The sequence below is a fragment of the Thermobia domestica genome, chromosome 2 (genome assembly GCF_964235325.1).
Source record: "Thermobia domestica chromosome 2, izTheDome1.hap1.1, whole genome shotgun sequence".
NCBI classification, from domain to species: Eukaryota; Metazoa; Arthropoda; class Insecta; order Zygentoma; family Lepismatidae; genus Thermobia; species Thermobia domestica.
Genome location: NC_137455.1, coordinates 2,771,253 through 2,791,982, shown reverse-complemented (window position 1 = coordinate 2,791,982; position 20,730 = coordinate 2,771,253). Strand labels below are relative to the sequence as shown.

General features: G+C 35.4%; 1 protein-coding gene across 1 annotated transcript in view; it reads right to left on the bottom strand.

Annotated features, from left to right (window-relative positions):
- The window catches only part of Cse1 (chromosome segregation 1), a 106,692-nt gene that overhangs the window by 50,365 nt on the left and 35,597 nt on the right, over positions 1-20,730 (bottom strand). Inside the window, exons 7-10 of the mRNA XM_081738190.1 lie at positions 17,501-17,593; positions 13,943-14,110; positions 6,246-6,375; positions 2,967-3,130 (exon numbers count right to left, since the gene is read on the bottom strand). Coding sequence (XP_081594316.1) covers positions 2,967-3,130; positions 6,246-6,375; positions 13,943-14,110; positions 17,501-17,593 — 555 coding nt within the window. The remainder of the gene's footprint in view (positions 1-2,966; positions 3,131-6,245; positions 6,376-13,942; positions 14,111-17,500; positions 17,594-20,730) is intronic.

Genomic DNA, 20,730 nt, shown 5'->3' with positions numbered 1-20,730 from the left:
TAATATTGATCCTAGATATTTGAAAAGTATCCACTTTATCGCAAGTATTATTTGATATTTTAACGCATCCATAGTTTTAAATAGTAAAGATACACTTACTTAATCTAATCCAATCTATCTCCATTTTATAATCAATAAATTGTTCGAGCCAACATTTCCATCGCCCAGGCACAAGAAAAGCAATTGAATGATGTTTGGTGTGAAAGGAATTGTGGCAAATGAAAAACTTAAAATGCTGATAACAAAAATCAATAGTTCTATTAGGCTACTAAAACAAACTGCTTAGATAATATTTCAATTAATAAATATTATGCGAAGCCTCTCATGCATCCAATAGGAGTGTTACTCTTTGTACATTTTCTATGTCTATTGGGTTAATAAACGTTCTTGAAATGTTTATTATTATTATTATTATTATTATTGTATAGAACTAGAATGAAGGAACAAAATGAGTATTACAATTACCACACATATGGTATCTCAGTAATTGTTAACGAAATGAAATGAAATCTAAGTTTTATGTCCCACGGTAATACCAGCTAGACTAAAGGGGCGTTGACGATGGGAAATTAATGAAATGGTGGAATGAAGAAAGTGGGAGGAAACGGGAGAATCCCAAGAAAACCCATCCGCATGATGTTTGTCCACCATAAAGCTCACTTGGCATTGGCTGGGATCGAATCAAGGATCCCGGGCACAAGAGGTGAACACCTCTATCACTGAGCCACCGCGGCCCCTTAGTAATCATTAATGTAGAACGGTGTAAAAAATTTTACGACTTGTGCCTTTCCTAACCCATTCACGGTTCCCGAACTTCCGTGGCTGGTTACGATAAGACTTGCTTGATGAAATATCGATGGCTGGAGAATATATTGTCACTAGAAATAAATATTACTTATAAAAATTGTTTCATGTGTCCTGTCAGTCTTACATCCTGGGCTCCTGAGACTTGACAAAGGATGACTGTCGTAACAGTTGCCCGCAAACTACCTGCGTTTTGACTGACTGAGGCGGTTGTACCAAAACGTCATTGTTCTGTGCAGAATGCAACTTCATTCCCACGAGAAATCTTGAAATCGAACATAAAGAAAGAATTATTTCTGCTTACCAATACTAATACACGAAACAGGACAAGTATCTGTTGACGTTCCAGTTAATGTTTCCAACTAAGTTGAAAAATCACTACATATTATAAAGTAAAGAGTGATAATTAGACATCGAATTTTTATGCACTTAAAATTCATGAAATATGCATGCAACTATGCTATTAAATGTGTTGAAATATGCTCTTAATATGCATTAACAATGTGATAGAGAGCATTTTCAAATACGCAGCAAAGTTGTGACGAAGTTTTATACGTAAAATATAACATCGAAAGTGTACTTTACTTTTCTGTGATTTCTCTTCAGAATTTATTTTTATGACAGCTACAGGTTATATGACTCCTAACTTTTTTTAAAACACACACAAATAATAAAATTAAATACAGTGATATGAGAACATGATCTCTAGTTTTTCTTCACATTTGTATTTTAAAGTGGATTCACTTAACACGAAATTATACGAGCCTCACTTTTTCTCCACGTTTTCACAGTAGCAAATAAATAAATAAATAAATAAAAAATAAAACAAACGAAAGTTTTCGATTTTAAGGATTTACTCCTTCCCGTAATTAGCCTTACAGCATATCACAAGATCCTTCTCTTCATTTCTTGGTGTCGGTTTGTGTGACATGACCGTTAACATCAATAGATGTTACTGTACAATATTTATACAGAGCATCAAGTTTAGTACCTATATTTTATGCAAGTTGAACTTTAACCTTTGAAGATATTTTCCCATGACTACAATTGTTTTGGCAATAACATCCATCAATTTCTTTTCTACAGAGCACCCGAATTTACAAGGAACTGACTGGAGCACGTGCCGAACTTCACCAACTAGAGCAGTAATCCTCGAGTCTCTTGTTTTTGAATTGATATCGACATGATATTACAATGCATTTATCATTATCAGTTTCTTTTAACGTCTTGCAAATTGTAAGCATCTTTGCTGTGCTGATCAGTTGCTAACATTATTTATCCTGCACAAAGTAGGTATTTTTCCATCCTCTAATGCAAAAAGGCATTTTATTGCATAAAAATTTAAATGCTTTGAAAATACAAACTGAAATTGGATTTATTGTATGCTCTAAGCTTACATCTGAAATAAAAAGTTATAAATTATGCTGAATATACTCTTAAGTACTAATATATGCTCTAACCTTTGAAACATGCATTTCTATGTACTATAAAACTTCAAATTTGAGGTGTATTATTGTTGTTAGAAACCTCTACTAAGTTTAACATAAATTGATTGATTTTTTTTAGTTTAGCGTCCCTTTCAGCAGCGAGGCTATATGAGACGTGGACCTACTGATTAACGTGGAATCCAAACCACATGAGCTCCCGCCGGGAATCGAACCCGGGTCTCCCGCGCCAAAGGCGCGTACGCTAACCGCTTAGCCACGAGGAGCTCAAGTTTAACATAGATGTATACAAGTAAACAAAATACGCATTTGCATAAAAATCCTATGTCTAGTGATAATTCATTTGTTCTTTCTTCCTTCATGTATTTTAATTAATTAATTAATTAATTAATTTTTAAAGTTTATGGTGAAAAATATTAGTAGCATAGCCTTGATGCTAATAACAATAAACTCCAAGAAAACCAAAATAATAAATGCTCCGATGACCCACGTCTATTGAAGGTATTAGCACAAATTAGTAGGTAATAACGAAAAGAAACTATCCATAGTAATTGGAGTAGGTGGATAACTTTTAGCCAGTGAAAGATACATGTATAGGTAACAGAAATTTCAATTACTGATCTTATGTAACAGTCCTAATACACTAAATCCTAATGAATGTTAGTTCCAACATTTCTAACACTAGTACACATTTGTACTAATGATATTTCTACTTACGTTCACATATTGGCCAAATATTTCCATCATCTTTTGCTCGAAATACTGTGACAAAGCTTTCACCAAATCACAAGCTGCCCTTCGCCTCGTATCAACGTCCGAACCTTCGATATCTCGTCGAATGTATTCCTCCGGGTTATCTTCGAACATTTCCTCATCAGAGGCTGAAACAGAACCGAAGCAGTCTTTAGTATCTTATCAGTTATTAGAATGGAAAAACCTTCTATCACGGAGTATCAATACTTAATACAGTATGCGGCAAAACAAACAGTACTGAAATCACATCGTTGACATTTATTTATTTTCTGTACAACATAATGAAACATAAGAAAGGTTGGCAAATGGATGTCAACTAAATGTTACTCAACACATATTATAAATTTTCAAGGAATCATTCCTGTACATCACGTGTTCAAAATGTTGAACACTATGTCGCACATATTCTTCATAGCGGTTCTGTAGATCGATGAACATGTTAGTGAACACGGTTTGGTGGAATGACAAAGCAAATGACCTAATCTTTTCTCTTAACTCCGGTATAGTGGTAGGAATTTATCTATTCGGAAAATTGCTTCTTTCAGCATACCCTGTACGTAGGCATCTGGAGTCATGAGGTGAGGCGAGTGGGAGGGATATGGAAAATCCGTTCCACAGGTAATCAAGCGATGTCCAAACTCCTGTGGGCAGAAGGGTAAGTGACTCACTTGCAGTGTGGGCAATAGCTTCGTCTTGCTGCATCCATTGTTGTTATAACGACAGATTTTTCGTACGGTAAAAGCCGCACAAATCATGCAAAACTGTTGATTGATGTGGTGATCAAAGTACACATGGCTTTCATCACTGAACCATATGTTACTGATGAAATCTTCATCTTCATATGCCATAACTAACACTCTAAAGCAATACAGTAGACGTTCACGCTAATCTCCTGCAGTGAGACCCTGCCCCACACCGTATCAACGGAAATATTGCTCGACAGTAAGTACCTTCTCCTCTGTTGTGAGCAACATTATCTTCGCACCAATTGCACACTACGCTAGTCCACACACAACTGAACACACATGTGGCACTCACAGCTCATACCACATTGCATCTGAGCGCCACGTACGCGAATTTCAGTACTGTTTGTTTTGCCGCATACTGTATTACTAGTTGGAGTGACCGGTTTTTGCCGGCAAGAGATCTCACTCTCAAGAGATGCTGAGCTACATGCCCCAGGGAGAGTGCACATAATAGATGGAAACATGTTTTATGCGCATCTGGAATGAGAAATGGAACAACGAATGCTTAAAATTCAATGAAGAGACGGCACTGTTCCACATTATCTGAAGTCGCTTATGAAAATAATAGACACTATAATAATATCAACAGCCGAATGTGAAAAGTCATTTAGTGTTATGAACAACGTATTATCAACTGTAAGGAATCAACTTAAAAGTGCCTTCTGTAAACAGCCTACTCTTCTTGAAACTAGTTGATCCTCCGATGGAACAGTTTAAGCCAGAAAACTTTGTGAAATCCTGGCTTGGAAAGGTACGCAGGAGTGCAGATGATGTCAACAGCATGAAACGGAGCAAAAGTAACATCCAACCTCCAGGGTTGAAGCCATTGTGGGGAGCCTTAAACCAATGAACTTTCCTTGCAAGTTGTTCAAAATAATTTTTGTAGATTTTTTTCAATATATTTTGCGTTTTATATTTTGTTGTGTCATATTTAATTGTTTCTTTCCTATGTGTGTGTGTGTCTTCTTGCCTAAAATGTATATAAATGACGTGTTTTTAGCGTGGGCAGCTTTAGGGGTTGTCTGCTGTGGGGGCAGATCTTCCGGGATTCTGGACTACGCCTGAGTTGAATTGGGGCGGTCAGAATTTTCCCGCGGGAGACTATTTACAAATTGTTAATATAAAAATTAGGTTTTAGAGTATTTTCGTGTATAATTGTCTATAATACACGGGGATATTTTTATTTTTTCTCAGAGAATTGTAGCGAGGGTTAAAATAATCTTCCTCTCCCCCCGTATGACTACGGAAAAGTTCTTCCACGGTTTTGAGTCACTGTGTAAACAGAAATGCGATTTTTTAAGGCAACATACCCTTACTATTTCAATATTTAGATAGCTGGTATGCGTATGTCGAGTCAAAATATTAATAAAACATACCGCCTCTGCTTGTTTTCCCTTTCGAATACTGCAAAGAAACATCGGTTTTTGCGACACCTCATCTATTATTAAACATTCAGTGGGACCAACTAATTTCTCATAACGTCTAAGTGTTTTTCTTTTTATACCTTGCTTAGTACGAGTCACAAATGCACCAACATCGTATATAACATTATTGCCAGAACTGAGTAATGGTGACTTTTTTGTAATGAATTGAACAACCACTCAGCGACTAGCTAATGGAAAATGAAATCTTTAAATTTAATGCCTGTATGGAAAATGAAATGAAATCTTTAAATTTTACGTCCTACGGGTATGTCGGTCAGGCTAAAGGAGACTGTGATGGTGAGAAATGAAGGAAATTGTGGAATGAAGAAAGTGGGAGGAAACGCGAGAAAACCCACGAACACTGTGTTTGTCCATCACCAAGTCCACTTGGCGCAAACTGGGATCAAACCAGGGACCCCACGCAACAGAGGTGAACGCTATACCATTGAGCCACCGCGGCCACCCCCTGTATGGAAGCGAAAGGAGGGGAAGAGTAGGAGTTTTAAAAAATCTGTAGAACCCCATTCCTTCTGCATTATAATTCTAAAATTTCAAATAATCTTTCTGATACTGCATTGGTTATTCTTGAAAAATTCGAGTGTTTGTCCACTCTACCCTCCCTCATACTAAGATAACGGTGTGTTAGTTATTGTTCTCTACCTACACCTAGCGTAACAGTGATTAGGAAACTTCCCTAAGTGACAACATAGCTATGAAAAGAAAATCACCGAAGTTAAAGAGATCCTGAAAATAGAAAAAAAAAGGGGGGGTAGGAAAAAACTGTTATATGCTATGAATTTTACTTGGTGAATTCTACAATACAAATTATATTATTGCAACAACATTCTGTAAATTAAATGACAGTAAAAAAATCTAGTATGTGTAATATATGCTTGATCGAGTGGTCAAATGATACCCCTTTCAATGCCTCCTTGATACTGACAATGCACCCTTGATATTGATTACAAGGACACTTGTTTATAATGTCACTACTCTTTAGGTACCCTTAGTGATGTAATAACCAACTTTAACTGCATTTACAAAAATATCTACAAGTTGTAATATGCAATTACCTCTGAATTCCATATTCGGAACTACAACTTTCTCACATATACTTCCAAGCACTGCAGGGTCTTCGAAAAGGCTGCGGTAATGAGCTCGGCTCGCGACTGACGCTAGAAACTGCAGAGCGTTACTCACCAGCTGAAAAACAATGTTAACTGTTAGTAACTGCATTATTGAACGTAGTAATCAAGGATTCAAACTTGGGTTAGAAAAAGTATTACAACAGAGCACAAATTTAAGTTTACGAATAAATAAGGATTTCCAAGGACTTGAACTATCACACTACTCAAGGATGCCATTATTAGATGTTTAACAAGCCATTTCAACAAGACGAGAATATATATATACACACCTGTTCTCAGGGTAACATGACACCACGTAAGTCTCATTTCAAAAGGTTTAGCAATATATTTTTAACGAACTTCAATAACATTCTACTCTATTTTGACATAACAGTATGTAGTTGCCCTAAAAACAGAGAAACATTTTGCAAGTTTCTTTTCAGTGATTCTCTTTCTAGTTCAGACGTAAGTCTGCCATTAAAATAATGGAACGCAAAATTATATTTATCTATCTATGTACATTTATTTTATGTTATATATATATATATATATATATATATATATATATATAATTACAGGGTGTTAATGAACTATATCGACAAACTGTAAGAGGTGATTTCTTACATCAAAATAAGAGAAAAACTTCATATGGACCTATGGCGAAAAGTGCATAGTTGCAGAGCTAGGGCTGTCAAAAATCGCGAAAAAGCAAAATTTCAAGAGGCCCTAATTCGAATTCGACGGACTGTGCATGGTGGTCCTTATCAGTATAAAGGAAGCCACGCATACGCAATCCAAAAATGTATATTTCATTAATGTTCAATGTGTGTACAGAGTATTCCCTGCAGGGTGAAATTCTCAGACCTGCCATCAACTGAATTTTGAGATATGTTCTGAGTTTATGATTGGCCCAAGGTAGGCAAACGGTAAGCCTTGACAGCAGTGAACACGGAATCCTTTGGCGCGATGTCGGAAGTGTTAAGGATCGTCAGCAGCATGGTCTTTTGTACTCGGGAAAACGCATGCTGCGATGTTTTCTTTCATGCTTATAAGTGAAGAAAATGTGAAATATACCTTATCGTAATACAGTGCATAACACGTTATTTCGAACACAAAAAACATGGAGCTGCCTGTTCCTAACACTTTCGACTTCCCTCCGAAGCATTGGATGTCCATTGTTGTCAAGGCTTACCTCCTACCTACTTAGGACCCTACTTGAAATCAAGGTATATCTGAAAAACTCTATTGAAAGCATATCTGAGAATTACACCCTGTAGGGAATACCCCATACACCTATTGACAATTGATGAAATATGCACATTTGGATTGTGTATGCGTGGCTTCCTTTATGCTGATAAAGACCACCATCCACAGTTTCTGGAATTCGAAATAGGGCCTATTGAAATTTAGCTTTTTCGCGATTTTGGACAGCCCTAGCTCTGAAACTATGTATTTCACCATAGGTCCATATGAACTTTTTCTCTTATTTTGATGTGAGGAATCACCTCTTACAGTTTGTCGGTATAGTTCATTAACACCCTATATATACAGTGTTTTAAAATAACACCGACAACGTTTGGGATGTGATTCCTGACACCAAAATAAGACCAAGACTATAGAACAACCTGGGTGCACAGATGCTTCCATTCGGAGTTATAGGCTGCCGAAACTATAAAAAAAATGAATAAAGGTCCATAGCTCCAAAACTATAGGACCTACTACCGTAGTCGGGTCAAGACTACTTAGGAATTAGTATGTGTCCTATCCAAATATCCGGTGTCTTCCCGTTGTGCCTACTTCCCGTTATGCCTACAGGCCCTCCAGCACTTTGTAGAAAATATTTTTAATGATCTTATCTGTAGGCAGAACGGTAATTCCCGTTGTTCCTACTTCCCGTTCTGCCTACTCTTTCGAGACGGGGAATTCTGTGCAGGGAGGGATCTTTTCTAGGGATTTTTTCTTTAGTAATTCTAATAGATTCTGTAAGAAGAATAACTATTCCTTTAAATTTCATCATATATTTTAAATGTTATCTTACTTGCTCTTCTCAGAAAAAATGACTAGGTACAGTTTTGTTATTAGCAGCGTTATTCACGTCTACTTTAGTAGAGATGTGTTTTTTTAATACTTACAGAGAAATGGAAAATTAATTGATTCAGTTACAAGAAAATAAACTTATTTCGGTCTAATATCAAGTCATTTCACAACAAAATTTTATTCAGTTTTCCAGTAGTTCATCTCCAACATTCTAAGGCTCGCAGTACGTAATAGGTGCTACAGTTCACATCCTCAAAATATATTTGGCCATATATTAAACAAACAATGCAAGAAGATGCATAATTCGGTCTCTTTTCTTTTTCTAAAGAAAGCCTTTGTCTTCTACATCACAGATCTTTTTCCGGCATCACCTCTATATATGATCAGGTGCTTTGTCCTCTATACATGATTCTGTATTACACGCAATATGTCGTACTTATATTGTAAAAAAAGAAAAAAATGGGACCGCAATGGCTCAGGGGTAGAGCGTTCACCTCTGGTGCATGGGGTCCATGGTTCGATCCCAGCTCGAGCCAGGTGAGCTTTGTGGTGGACAAACACCGTGTGCGTTGGTTTTCTCGGTGTTCTACCGTTTTCTCCTACTTTCCACTATTTCATTCATTTCTCATCATCACCGTCTCCTTTAGCCTAGCCAGCATTACCGTAGGACGTAAAACTTAAAAATTTCATTTCATTTCATTTATACTGTCAATGTAAATACTAAATACCACATATCGTCAATATACCCAATGTAATTTAAATAAAGATCTCATAATCGTTGTTCAAAATGTAAACAGTATGCAACCACATCTATGTAAGCCATCAAGCCTATTACACGTGGTTCCAGCCTTCCTAATAATCGTAAATATCAGTGGAGCAAGTGGGTGACATGTTCCTGCATCTCCAGGAAAATGCCCCGGAAGTACAAAACGCAGAGAAGTTTCATGACTATTTAGTCGAAACATGGCTGGACGATGCAGACGCCATTTTCACAAAGTAAGTACGATATAGTAGTTACCTTATTTTCTACGCTATTTCACTATCTGTTTTTCGTTTGATTTTTTTTTTCAAATATATGTGGTTTTCGTTTGGGAAACGAAATCTACGTTAGCAGTGATTAGTATTTCATATATAGGCCTACTCATTCGGTCATTTTAGTCCTTTATGTTTTTCCATTAGTTTCGTTTGTCATTGTTGTATTGCCTATGTGTTCTACAATTGTGAGCTCAGAAGTGTCTGGATATGAAATGGTGCATAGTGTCTTTAATGGAGTGTGGTAAGCGTAATTATTATTCTCATTCCATAAAAAATCATTTCTGAGATCTGCATGCCAATACGAAATTTTAATCTGCTCATACCAGAGATCTGAAATTAACTCTATACTAGTGTAATGATTACAAAACTGAATACTTATAAATTTACCGTGTTACTAACAACAAACAACAGACGTTATCCTTAACGTTATCTACGACAGACGTTAACATGCAACTTCCAATCGTTGTTGAATGTCTATTGTCAAGCTTTGATTTGTTTTATGTAATTAATGTTTCTCTCTTTTCCAGAGATATATGGAACCAATATGATAATGTTGAGGGAAGAACAAATAATGTTGTAGAGGGCTGGCACTCTAAATTAAACAGAAAACTGACAAGAGAACATCCAAATATTTTTACATTTGTACAGCTGTTGCAGCAAGAACAGAGTGAGAATGAAGCTTGTATGCTGATGTTGGAGGTAGGAAAAAAGCCGAAGGAACCAAAGCTGAAATATAAGCGAATTGAACAAAAAATAAAATCATTGAAGGCACGTCTGGAATCACATGTAATAGACTTGGTGGCTTACACAGATGCAGTTGCATACTGTTTGCATTTAGAACAGTGATGGTGAGATGTTTTAAATATATTGGCTATATTAACGATATATGGTATTAACATTGACGATATGTAGTATTTACATTGACAATATAAGTATATGTAACATTGCATGTAGTATAGAATCGTGTTAGAAGACAAATTACCTGTTAAGGTAATGCCAAAGAAGGAGCAGTGATGTAAAAGACAAAGGCTCTTTTTTTTCAAAAGGGCCGCCTTATGCATCCTCTTGCATTGTTTGTTTAATGTATGGCCGAACATGTCTTGAGGATGTGAATTGTGGCACTTTTTAGTACTGCAAGCCTTAGTATGCTGGAGATAAACTACTAGAAAACCGATTAAAATTCGGTTGTGAAATGAATTGATATTAGCCCGAAGTAAGTCTGTTTCGTGTTCGTTTCAGATACAATGTCAAACGGGTTACTGGCAACTGAATCAATCAATTCGAGGAAAGAGATATGATGGAGACAAACACTCTTTTTAAAGGCCGCCTTATGCATCCTCTTGCGTTGTTTGTTTAATAGTTGGCCAGACATGTCTTGGGGATGTGAACTGTGGCATTTTTTAGTACTGCAAGTCTTAGCATGCTGGAGGTAAACTACTGGAAACCCAAATAAAATTTTGTTCTGAAATTGCTTGATATTAGATCTTTTTTTTTTTTTTTAATGTTTGTTTCACATACAATGTCTAACATTCTTGCAACTGAGTCAACCAATTTTCCATGTATGATGAAACTTGTAGAGGTGGTGGTTGTTTTTACAGAAGCTTTTAGAAATACTAAAGAAATATTCCCTACAAAAATTCCTCCCTGCACATAATTCCCCGTCTCGAAAGAGTAGGCACAACGGGAAGTAGGCACAACGGGAATTACCGTTCTGCCTAGAGATAAGATAATTAAAAATATTTTCTTTAAAGTGCTGGAGGGTCTGTAGGCAGAACGGGAAGTAGGCACAACGGGAATGAACCCAAATATCCAAGTTTCAGAATCCTGCAACAATTTTTCTACAAGTAGTTGGTGAGTACTTGAAATTATACGTCCGTAGCCAAACTGCTTCTATAAAAATTGTTGCGTGAGTACTTTACGATTCTGAAACATGTATTTTTGGATAGTGCACTATTAGTTCCTAAGTGAAGTCTTGACTACGGTAGATCTTATAGTTTTAGAGCTATGGTCCTTTAAAGTTCATTTTTTCATGTTTTCGGCAGCTTATAACTCCGAAAGAAAGCATCTGTGCACCCAGGTTGTTGTATACTTTGTGTCTTATCTTGGTGTCAGGAATCACCTATCAAACGTTGTCGGTGTTGTTTTGAAACACCCTGTATATAGTTAGGCCTAACTAGTAAGCCTAACGTTATAGTGAACTAAACAACTAAAGTGTATATTGCAGCACCAACTACAAAAGTTGTTATAGTTGTAAGAACATATATACTAAATTGTAGAACATGCACGAAATAGGGCCTACCAAGGATAAGCATATGCTTGTTCTATTAAAAAGCAACGGAACCTGTCTTGAAGAAAAAACAAAAAAGAGAAAGAAAAAAAACTGAAACTGATTGAAGTTCCACATAAATAGGACAACATTTGAAATTAATTAAAATAGAACGCTCAGAGCTAAATAATGCTACTGTACAGACAATTTGTTTATTACATGGTATACAACTTTATATATATATATATCATGATTCGATTATTACCATGCACAAGTAGTCTGGATGGCTGATATCGTACCTTTGATCTTCAGGTTGTGAAAAGAAGAATCACAAGTTTTCCCAGTCCACAAGAACAAGGTGGCAGACTAGCTACTGAAAGTCCCTTACATTTACCTCTCTGTCTCATTTTCATTTTTCTATCTGTGTCAAACTATAATTCTGCTAACACTTTATTATTTCTGCCATTATCCTATTTAATGATGTACTCAGGTTTACTTGAATACCAACAACGTGTATTGGTTGTGATTGGATAACAGTCGAGGTAAGACAATTTTATTGTTCTTGTTGTTGTTTGTACTTTACTTCCTAGAACTTAAATTACGAACTGCTAATGAGAATTCCAACCTTGCAAGCTTAGGCCTAGGCGTTTAATATCGTGAACATCGACTTAAGTTTGCTTTACCAATCGTTTTAATGGTCAACTAGCTGAACCTGCGCTCTCTACACAACGCATCATTCGCATATGAACATAAATCTCCTTGCCATTCCTCACAACATCTGTACATGTCCCTTTACACATACAAGTGAAAGAAGTCTTGATTTAAAAAAAATCGGCAAGGGGTATCATAAAGGAGAGATTTTTTCGATTATTTTTCCCATATTTCGCACCGTTTGCAAGATTTGAGCCTACTTCCAGTTGGAGTTTCCAATTCATGTATGATCAGTGTTTTCTTTCTTCCTGCATGCAGTATGTAATAAGCAAATGCATTACACACACAATTAGTTATGTCAGTGATATATGGTGTTCATTGGGCAAAACACTCCTAACAATAAAGATTCATCTTACTCTGGAGAAATTATTATCCTCTGAACACTCCCAGTGTACCCCTAAAGAAAGGTAATAACGAAATAACGGCCATTTTTTTTAAATATTCAATTAGAACTGAACAATCTTTAAAACAAACAAACAAAAAAAAAAAAAAAAAAAAAATGCAATCGATCACGGAAACCGGCATCTTTCTAGAGTCTATGCTTCCCAAGAACTCACTGTCGAAAGGATTCGTCACAAACATATAAACTTTACTAGTATTTTAATATAAAGAAGATTCAGACCAGAGCTTTCGAACTGCAACACCCTGGGGTGCTGCGAAGTAGCATCAAAGGTATCACCAGTTCTTCTTTTATATTATTATATATATAAAATACATAGTTAAATTCTGAATATAAATGAAAAACGTGATAAGATAAGACTGAATTTTCTTCTTTTCATTCAACGTATTGACTGAGTGGTAAAGACATTGATTTCTACATTTTTGTACGATGGCTGGAGTGGTGAGTTCAGGTTTAGCGTCCCGTTCAGCAGCGAGGCTTATGAGACGTGGGCCTACACCTTAACGTGGGATCCGAACCACATAACCTCGTGCTATCATTTATGTACAAATAACATTAAATGATGACACTGAACGTCGCTGTTGCTAATTCTGTATATTGCAGTTGTCAATTCATGCTTTGCCTTTGAATTGCAACATCCCAGTGAACTACTAGTGAATGAGCGAGGCTTAATAAAAATTTCTGCTGTCACATGAAACTACAACTTTCCAGCATTATTGTGAAATAGTGTAAACGTAAAAATTAAATTACATGAAATCTTTAAGTTTTACGTCCAACACTTATATCGTACAGGCTAAAGGAGACAGTGCTGATGAGAAATAAATGAAACGATGGAAGGAAGAAAGCGGGAGGAAACGTGAGAACCCCGAGAAAACCCACGCACACGGTGTCTGTCCACCACACAGCCAACTTGGCGCAAGCTGGGATCGACTAGGAAGCTCAGATATGAACGCTCTACACTGAGCCACTGCGACCTCCTAGTGTGAACATAAAGTTTTGTATCTACGAAAAAGGTGTTTACTGTATTGCGCTTGGGAAATAGACTATGAAAAAAAAATCTCTAAATGAAAATCGAAAAACAACTCTTACTCCTACAATCTGAAGCAAAAATTAAAATTATGTAAAATCACGAACAAAAAATAAACGTAATACAAAATAGTCTAAATAAAAGTGACGAAACTTTCTTTCACGTACCAAATCATATTTTGGTTGGTGTCCTGTTGACACAAGAAGATTCCAAACAGCAGTTACGAATCCTGGCAGATATTCCTGAAATTCTTCATCGTATTTCTGCGCATACAAAGCTACATTTTCACACACTTGAGATTTCAATTGTTCCAACAGTCCTGGCTCTTCGTCGTCCTACAAAACAAAATAAAATTACAAATATTTTTCTTTCAGCACATTATGGCAGCAATGCTTCTTCCATTATTTTCTGAACATTTTGTTTATTAACTTAAAAATTATAATAGCAATATGCATTAATACATTATTCAAAAAAAAGAACAGTATTTCTTTAATCCTACCTTCTTTGGCTGGTCTAAAAGCTTACGTTGCAATTACGATATTTAAAGTTTTGTTAGGACACTAAACCTTAAGCACATAATATACACGGTGACACAGAAGTCTCTGCAGCATCTTAAAACCGGCAGATACATTGTCATTTGCTTCACCGAGTAAGAATATTGCATGTCATACTATCTGGCAGAAAAGCATATATTCCTTATACGATCATAATTTCGGCACCTGTGAGAATTATTAGTGCCTTTTTCATGTCACTTGACCTTGAAGATTAAGATTTTTGTGTTCATCCATTTTGCCTTGTTGTCCCACCTAATATGAGTTCTTCTGCACTAACTTGCACTATAATAACACTATTCTAGGGCTTCATAGTGGTCTGGTCTCTTATAAATAGTTGAAAAGTGATCAAAAGCACATGAAAAAGTGACCAAAATCTCATCATGCCCTTTTTTTCCTTGTCAATTTCTCCATCACCTCTCTCTGTTTGTTGTTTTGTTTCATCTTTTCTTCTTTACTTCTTCTTTTTGAGCTCCCTCCTTTCTTAGGTTTTCTATGTTGGCACAGAATGCTGCGCGTATCATGGACCGAAAGGAAAAGGAATGAAGACGTACTAAAGGAAGCTAATGAAGGACGACAAGATCATGAAAATAATAGGAAAAAGAAGAAACAGCATGCTGGGCCATCTTATTCGACACCGATTGGATCACTGTGCTGATAGAGGGAAAGGCAGAAAGAAAACCAGGAAGAGGAAGACCACGGATAGAATATCTAGATGCAGTTACGAAGAAGAGGCCTTATCGAAGTATAAAACAGCTCTCCCATGCGAGAGAAAAGTTTTAAAATTTCCATGTTGCCAACCAACCTATGGTTGAGGTGAAGAAGAATGCTTTGTAGTTACGGTAAGCACACTTAGCAGATATAAGAAGCTTCTGAGTAAGTGGAACCAGTTCTGGCCTAATTCCGATTTTTTCATCCCTGACATTCTATGTAACTTAGCACTGAGAGTTCTCAAAGCCGTGAAATATTCAAATTCATCACACACTCTTAAGAAGAACATACAAGAAGCATAACACAAGACGAACATGATGAAACACACACACACACAACGCTAAGCGGAGCGTTAACTATTTTGAGAGAAAACTAAAAGACTATTATGATACAAGAAAGAATAGACACAGCCCCAGCTTGAGAGCTTAAGCATCCACCAACCATCCACTGTGCTTTAGAAAGAATAAAAGCTGAAGTGAGAATAAAGCTGACTGTTTCACATGTGGCAGCAAGTACTGAAGCTTTCAGAAGAGTAATGAGTAACAAGTTTCTGCCTTTTCCATTTATTTTTATATTTTTCTTAGAAAACTGCCAATGCAGAACATAAATCACACGAAAAAGTCACTTTACCTCTCAAAAAAAGTAACTTTTAATGACAAATTTGAAAAAAAGTAACTCGCTATGAGCCCTGCTATCCATGGCTTTGGATTGGATATTGTAACAAAAGAAATACTGACCAAAGGTATTTCTTCAACATACACTGTATTTTAAACTATTAATGTGTTACAGTTTCGGATATCTACCATTCCTTCATCAGACCAGTGGCGTATTTAGGGGGGTCTTCCGGGCTTAATCCCCCCCACGAAATCTCACTTACTATAGTAAAGTATATGAAATATCTTGCTGAATTTTCACATTTTCAGGCAAAGCCCCCCCCCCCTCCGAAACAAAATAGTAAATACGCCACTGCATCAGACACTATAGCAAGTGGACTTTCTTTTATAGCAAATAAGCTAAATACACACTAAACTTTTATTTTCTATAGTGTCTATATAGTGTTTGATGACGGATATGGTAGATATCCGAAACTATAACACATTATAGTTTAAAATACAATGTGTGTTGAAGCTTTTGTCAGTATAACTTGCACTGTATCAAACTCTCATTAAATTACCATATACGTTCGTGTGATGTCCGCACCCGAACTTTGAAGATAAAACTTTTGGAGAAAAAAAGAAAGTGACTAGCATAACGTCCGCATCCTAAAAGTTACAGGTGTTTGTACTTACATTTGTAACGATATAGTGTATTTTTAATATCATTACTTGTATTTTTAACATCTTTACTTCTATTTACGGGCAATATGTGCTATTAAAATATGCACAACCTAGCTAAAAGAAGAAAATAAAGAAATAGAATTAATTTTCTTTCTGATATTATTATTGATGTTTTAATGTTCTGTTAACATAATAATTTGAAGATATGTGTTATTGGTCGTCATAGCAATGAGAGATATAACAGAGGATCCATTTATAATCTACATGTATGTTATTTAAAGGGTGTAAATGTTTCCTTCATTACGTATTATAATAAAAGGCAATAACAAGATGGAGTGTTTACCTGGATTTTGGTAAAATAGTAGACTAGATGTTCGACATATTCGAACTGTGGGCTATAGTGTAACGCTATATAAAAATAGACAAAAACACGTTACATATAAATTGGTGTTTTCCGCCACGGATTGCGTTACACATTCTTGTTATATGACTATCATATAGGAGATTCAAAGTGCCATTTATATCGAAAATCAATAGTGGAAAAATGTGCGCTTTTTCAGAACGACACGTGTCAAATTCGCGCCTATATTTTGAAATCACATTTCTTTCTCTCTCTCTCTCGTTTTTTTTAATTTTATTTATTTATTTATTTTATTGAACATTACGCAAACGTATAATGCATTATATGCCGGTTCTTTCAGATTCCATTAAAAAGTTATGAAATTCAAAGGTGTAAGTCTTATTATGTATCGAACAGCGAGTATTCCAACTGCAATTACACTATTTGAATCACGATTGGTAGATCTAGTGCCGATATTTTTTTCCTTGTGTGTATATAAATCATTGTGAAAATGAATAAATAAATCATTACCATCACGGTAAAATGACTTGGAGAAAGTACCATTAATTCTCAGAAATACCGACATTATATATATACAAGACAAGGTACGTAGATCAAGTAGCTTTTATTTATCTCAAGCACTGTCTAATCAAATACTGTACTTCAGAACTTTGAAAAGTGTTGCAGAATTTCTTTGTTTTTATAAAGAAATATATTACCTAAAAAGGCTCTGGGAAAATGCACTGTCAGACCAATTATACATATAGTAAATTAAATAACATGATCTCGAAAAGTGCTATTATTATTAAGTATACAAAAGCAGAACATGTAAAATTTTATACTTACTTTCGTTTGTAGTTCCTTGATATCTGTATGAATAAGAACGAGGAAATTTTTCATCCATGTTTCCATATTATCTTCGAAAAACTCTGGAATATCCTGGAGAAAGAATAATATTAGACAATAATTATACATCTTCATACTCCGCTCTGTATGTACATTACAACCAATTTGTGAAACACTAAAATAACGTACACCAAAGTTGCTAAGTAGGAGAACTCATTTTAGATTCAAGATAACCATGTTAAGTCAATGGAATTACAACATTTTCAAACTTAATTCTACTCAATGCTATATCCCCCACCAAGACAACCATGTACAGTACAACCACGATTTTACGTTACCGCATTTAACGAAAGATTAGTTTAGTCCCGAAAAATAGCGCTATATATATTAAATGCATTTAAGGAATATAGTTTGAGGATATTCATTTTATTTTGTGCAATGGACTTAAAGAAGTGCATTTAGTTTCATTTCTGCGTTTTCTGTCATTTTACGTTACAAGGTACTCTTTATTCACGTTTGAACCGCATCCGTGGGAACTGGAGCGATAACATACTCTCATAGACCTTGCTTATACGTCATGGTAATGCTCCAGCCAATGAGAGTACATGTGCAGACGAAATAAATAAAAATTCGTATGATATGAGGGTTCCGAGAGCATATTTTACGCCTGGGCTCTAGACCCGTGGGCGAGGCTTCGTCTGAGAAGTGGGAAGAATGACGTAGCAGTGTTCAAGATGGACACGAAGCAGTGAAACTCTTGTACCTTTTGTGCTTAAGTATTTACGAACTTTTTTTTCTTTTTCTTTATTTTTTTAACTTTGTGTAAGTATGTAGAATCTCACATATAAAAGTATTCAATACATTGAATTGAATCATGTAAGTAATTTCTTTTCAATATTTTCCTCGGAATCGTTATGTGCATAGTTCGCTTATATTAGATTTTATACTATGTTCTCTATAATAGTATATTGCATTCAATGTAACTCCTAATACAGTGGTTTATTCCGACTGTTTGGGGCACGGTAACCGCGTTTGTGTGCGGATAGCTTTGTATGCATTCAGATTGTTATTGGCGAAGCTGTTAATGCACGGGCGCCGGACCGATTTCAAGTTCGATTCCCGAGTTTGGTTGGTATATTTTGCCATCCGCAATAATCATAATAGTAAAACCATATTAGTACATTTCCATTATTTAAAGGAAGGAATATTAGTAAAGAGACGTATTTATATACAACGCTCACGTGACGCCATATTTACTGGGGGATTTCTGTAGCTATCAATAAAAACTAGCGAATATTTTCATCACAATTGACTGACATAGAATCGATATCACCTCTGAGATTTTTTTTTAAAAATGTGCCTTCAGATGTGTCTGAATTTCAATTCAGACAGAGCATGTATCATCACTATCTCAGATATTGTTAAAACTTTTTTTTTAATAGAAACTAGACGTGTTTTAAGCGACCCGTATTTTTTTGTTTTGTCGAAAAAAATTCCCCCCAAGTAATGGACCATCAAAGACGACAAGTACAATTTATGCATTGTAGAAAATACGGAAAATGGCCAACTTCGGAGCCCCACTATTCAGCAATGGAGCAATGTAGAGTTATAATTCTTGTTGTGGTATGTACACAGGGATATAAATAAACTATAGTTTATTATAGTTTGGTTTGCGCACGCGTATCTTTTTGTACGTAACTTAACAAATGAACGTCAGTTTATCTGAAAAGTCGAAGTTCGCGATTTTTTTGGATCACTTCCGGTTCGAATTTTAAAATTCTGTTTTCACAGTTGGTAAGACCTAGTTACCCGATTTCCGAGAAAAAAAAAAAAAAAGTATCGTTTCTGTGTGCAACCGTTTTGTCGTAAAAAAATCGAGAGAAGTTGTAAAATTTTAAAAAATCGCCATTTTCTTGAAAACGCCATATTTTAAAATTCTGAAATTTTGTCAATGGTTCAACTTTTTCAGTGGTTAAGTACGATAACCAGTCACCCAACACTACACAACAGAAGTTTCTGTAACAAACGTAATATCTGGGACTAGTTATAATACTTTCCCTGTATTAACGTTAAGTGCCAAGCTATGAAGAGTTGTTCTGATTTCTTTTTTATCTTTTTACAAATTGTTGTGTGAACTGCAACAGTAAAATAAATGTATATATCTATTTTATTCATATTTGCTAATTGAAAAGCTTTGTTAAACATAATTAAATTACGAAGTGAATTTGTAGTGTATGAATTGATTGTTTATAACATTGATTCTAAGAAGGATTAGACAATGTAGACCCGCGACAAAAATCTTTTTGACAGATATTATTTTACCACTCAAGACACTTCTTTTAGCTTTCAGCGCAATTAATTGAATACCTACCAAAACACATAGGTTTCTATGGTAGAATGAAATATTGTGTCACACTAAAGATTTCTTCAAAAGGGTTGTCCTAACCGAGACTTGGCTACTAAGCCTTTATTCGGCAAACCGAAAGTTTATTTTTATTATTTTAATCAAACTTTTGTTTTCATTTTTTCTCCCTCCGATCATCATTTCATGATACTACTGAAGTTAGGAGACTATGGCAAGAGTGAAAGAATAGAAGAGTTGTTATAGAAATCGTGAGGTCGCGGGTTCAAATCAACTGTAAATCAATTTAACACTTTTAAATTTAATTTATTCATGCAAGGTGTATGATGACTGGTCATAACTCAAAGTTCTCCAACTAGAGATGAGATGGAAGAATCATGTCCATGTTAACCGAGACAAAAAGAGAGTGAAGATATCTCCAATTGTATCATTAATTGGGGATTAAATTACACAAACTCATGTGCACACAAAATATGAGTATTTGTCATATTTGAAACACATAACATGTTTTCTACTGATGCAATGGTTTTTGCAAATTGAACTGACACACACTGCATATCTTGTTTTTACTTTCTTAGATTGTCTTCCTTCTTTCCCTTTTTTTTGTTTGTTTGCTTCATTTTCCGAACACACTGGAAATTAGTAATATAACTTCAGAAAATATTCTTGTTAGCTTTAATGTGTCAATGAAACATAATAATAATAATAATAATACATTTAAAAATAAAAACTACGATGGTTTTGCTGATAAAAAATATTCTCGCAAAACAAAGATGGGAGTCAAATCACCTCAATCTGATATTTTTTCATAAAGTTTTACTAGAGATATTAAAACTGATAAGTAACAAAATTGAAGGTAACGTTGAGG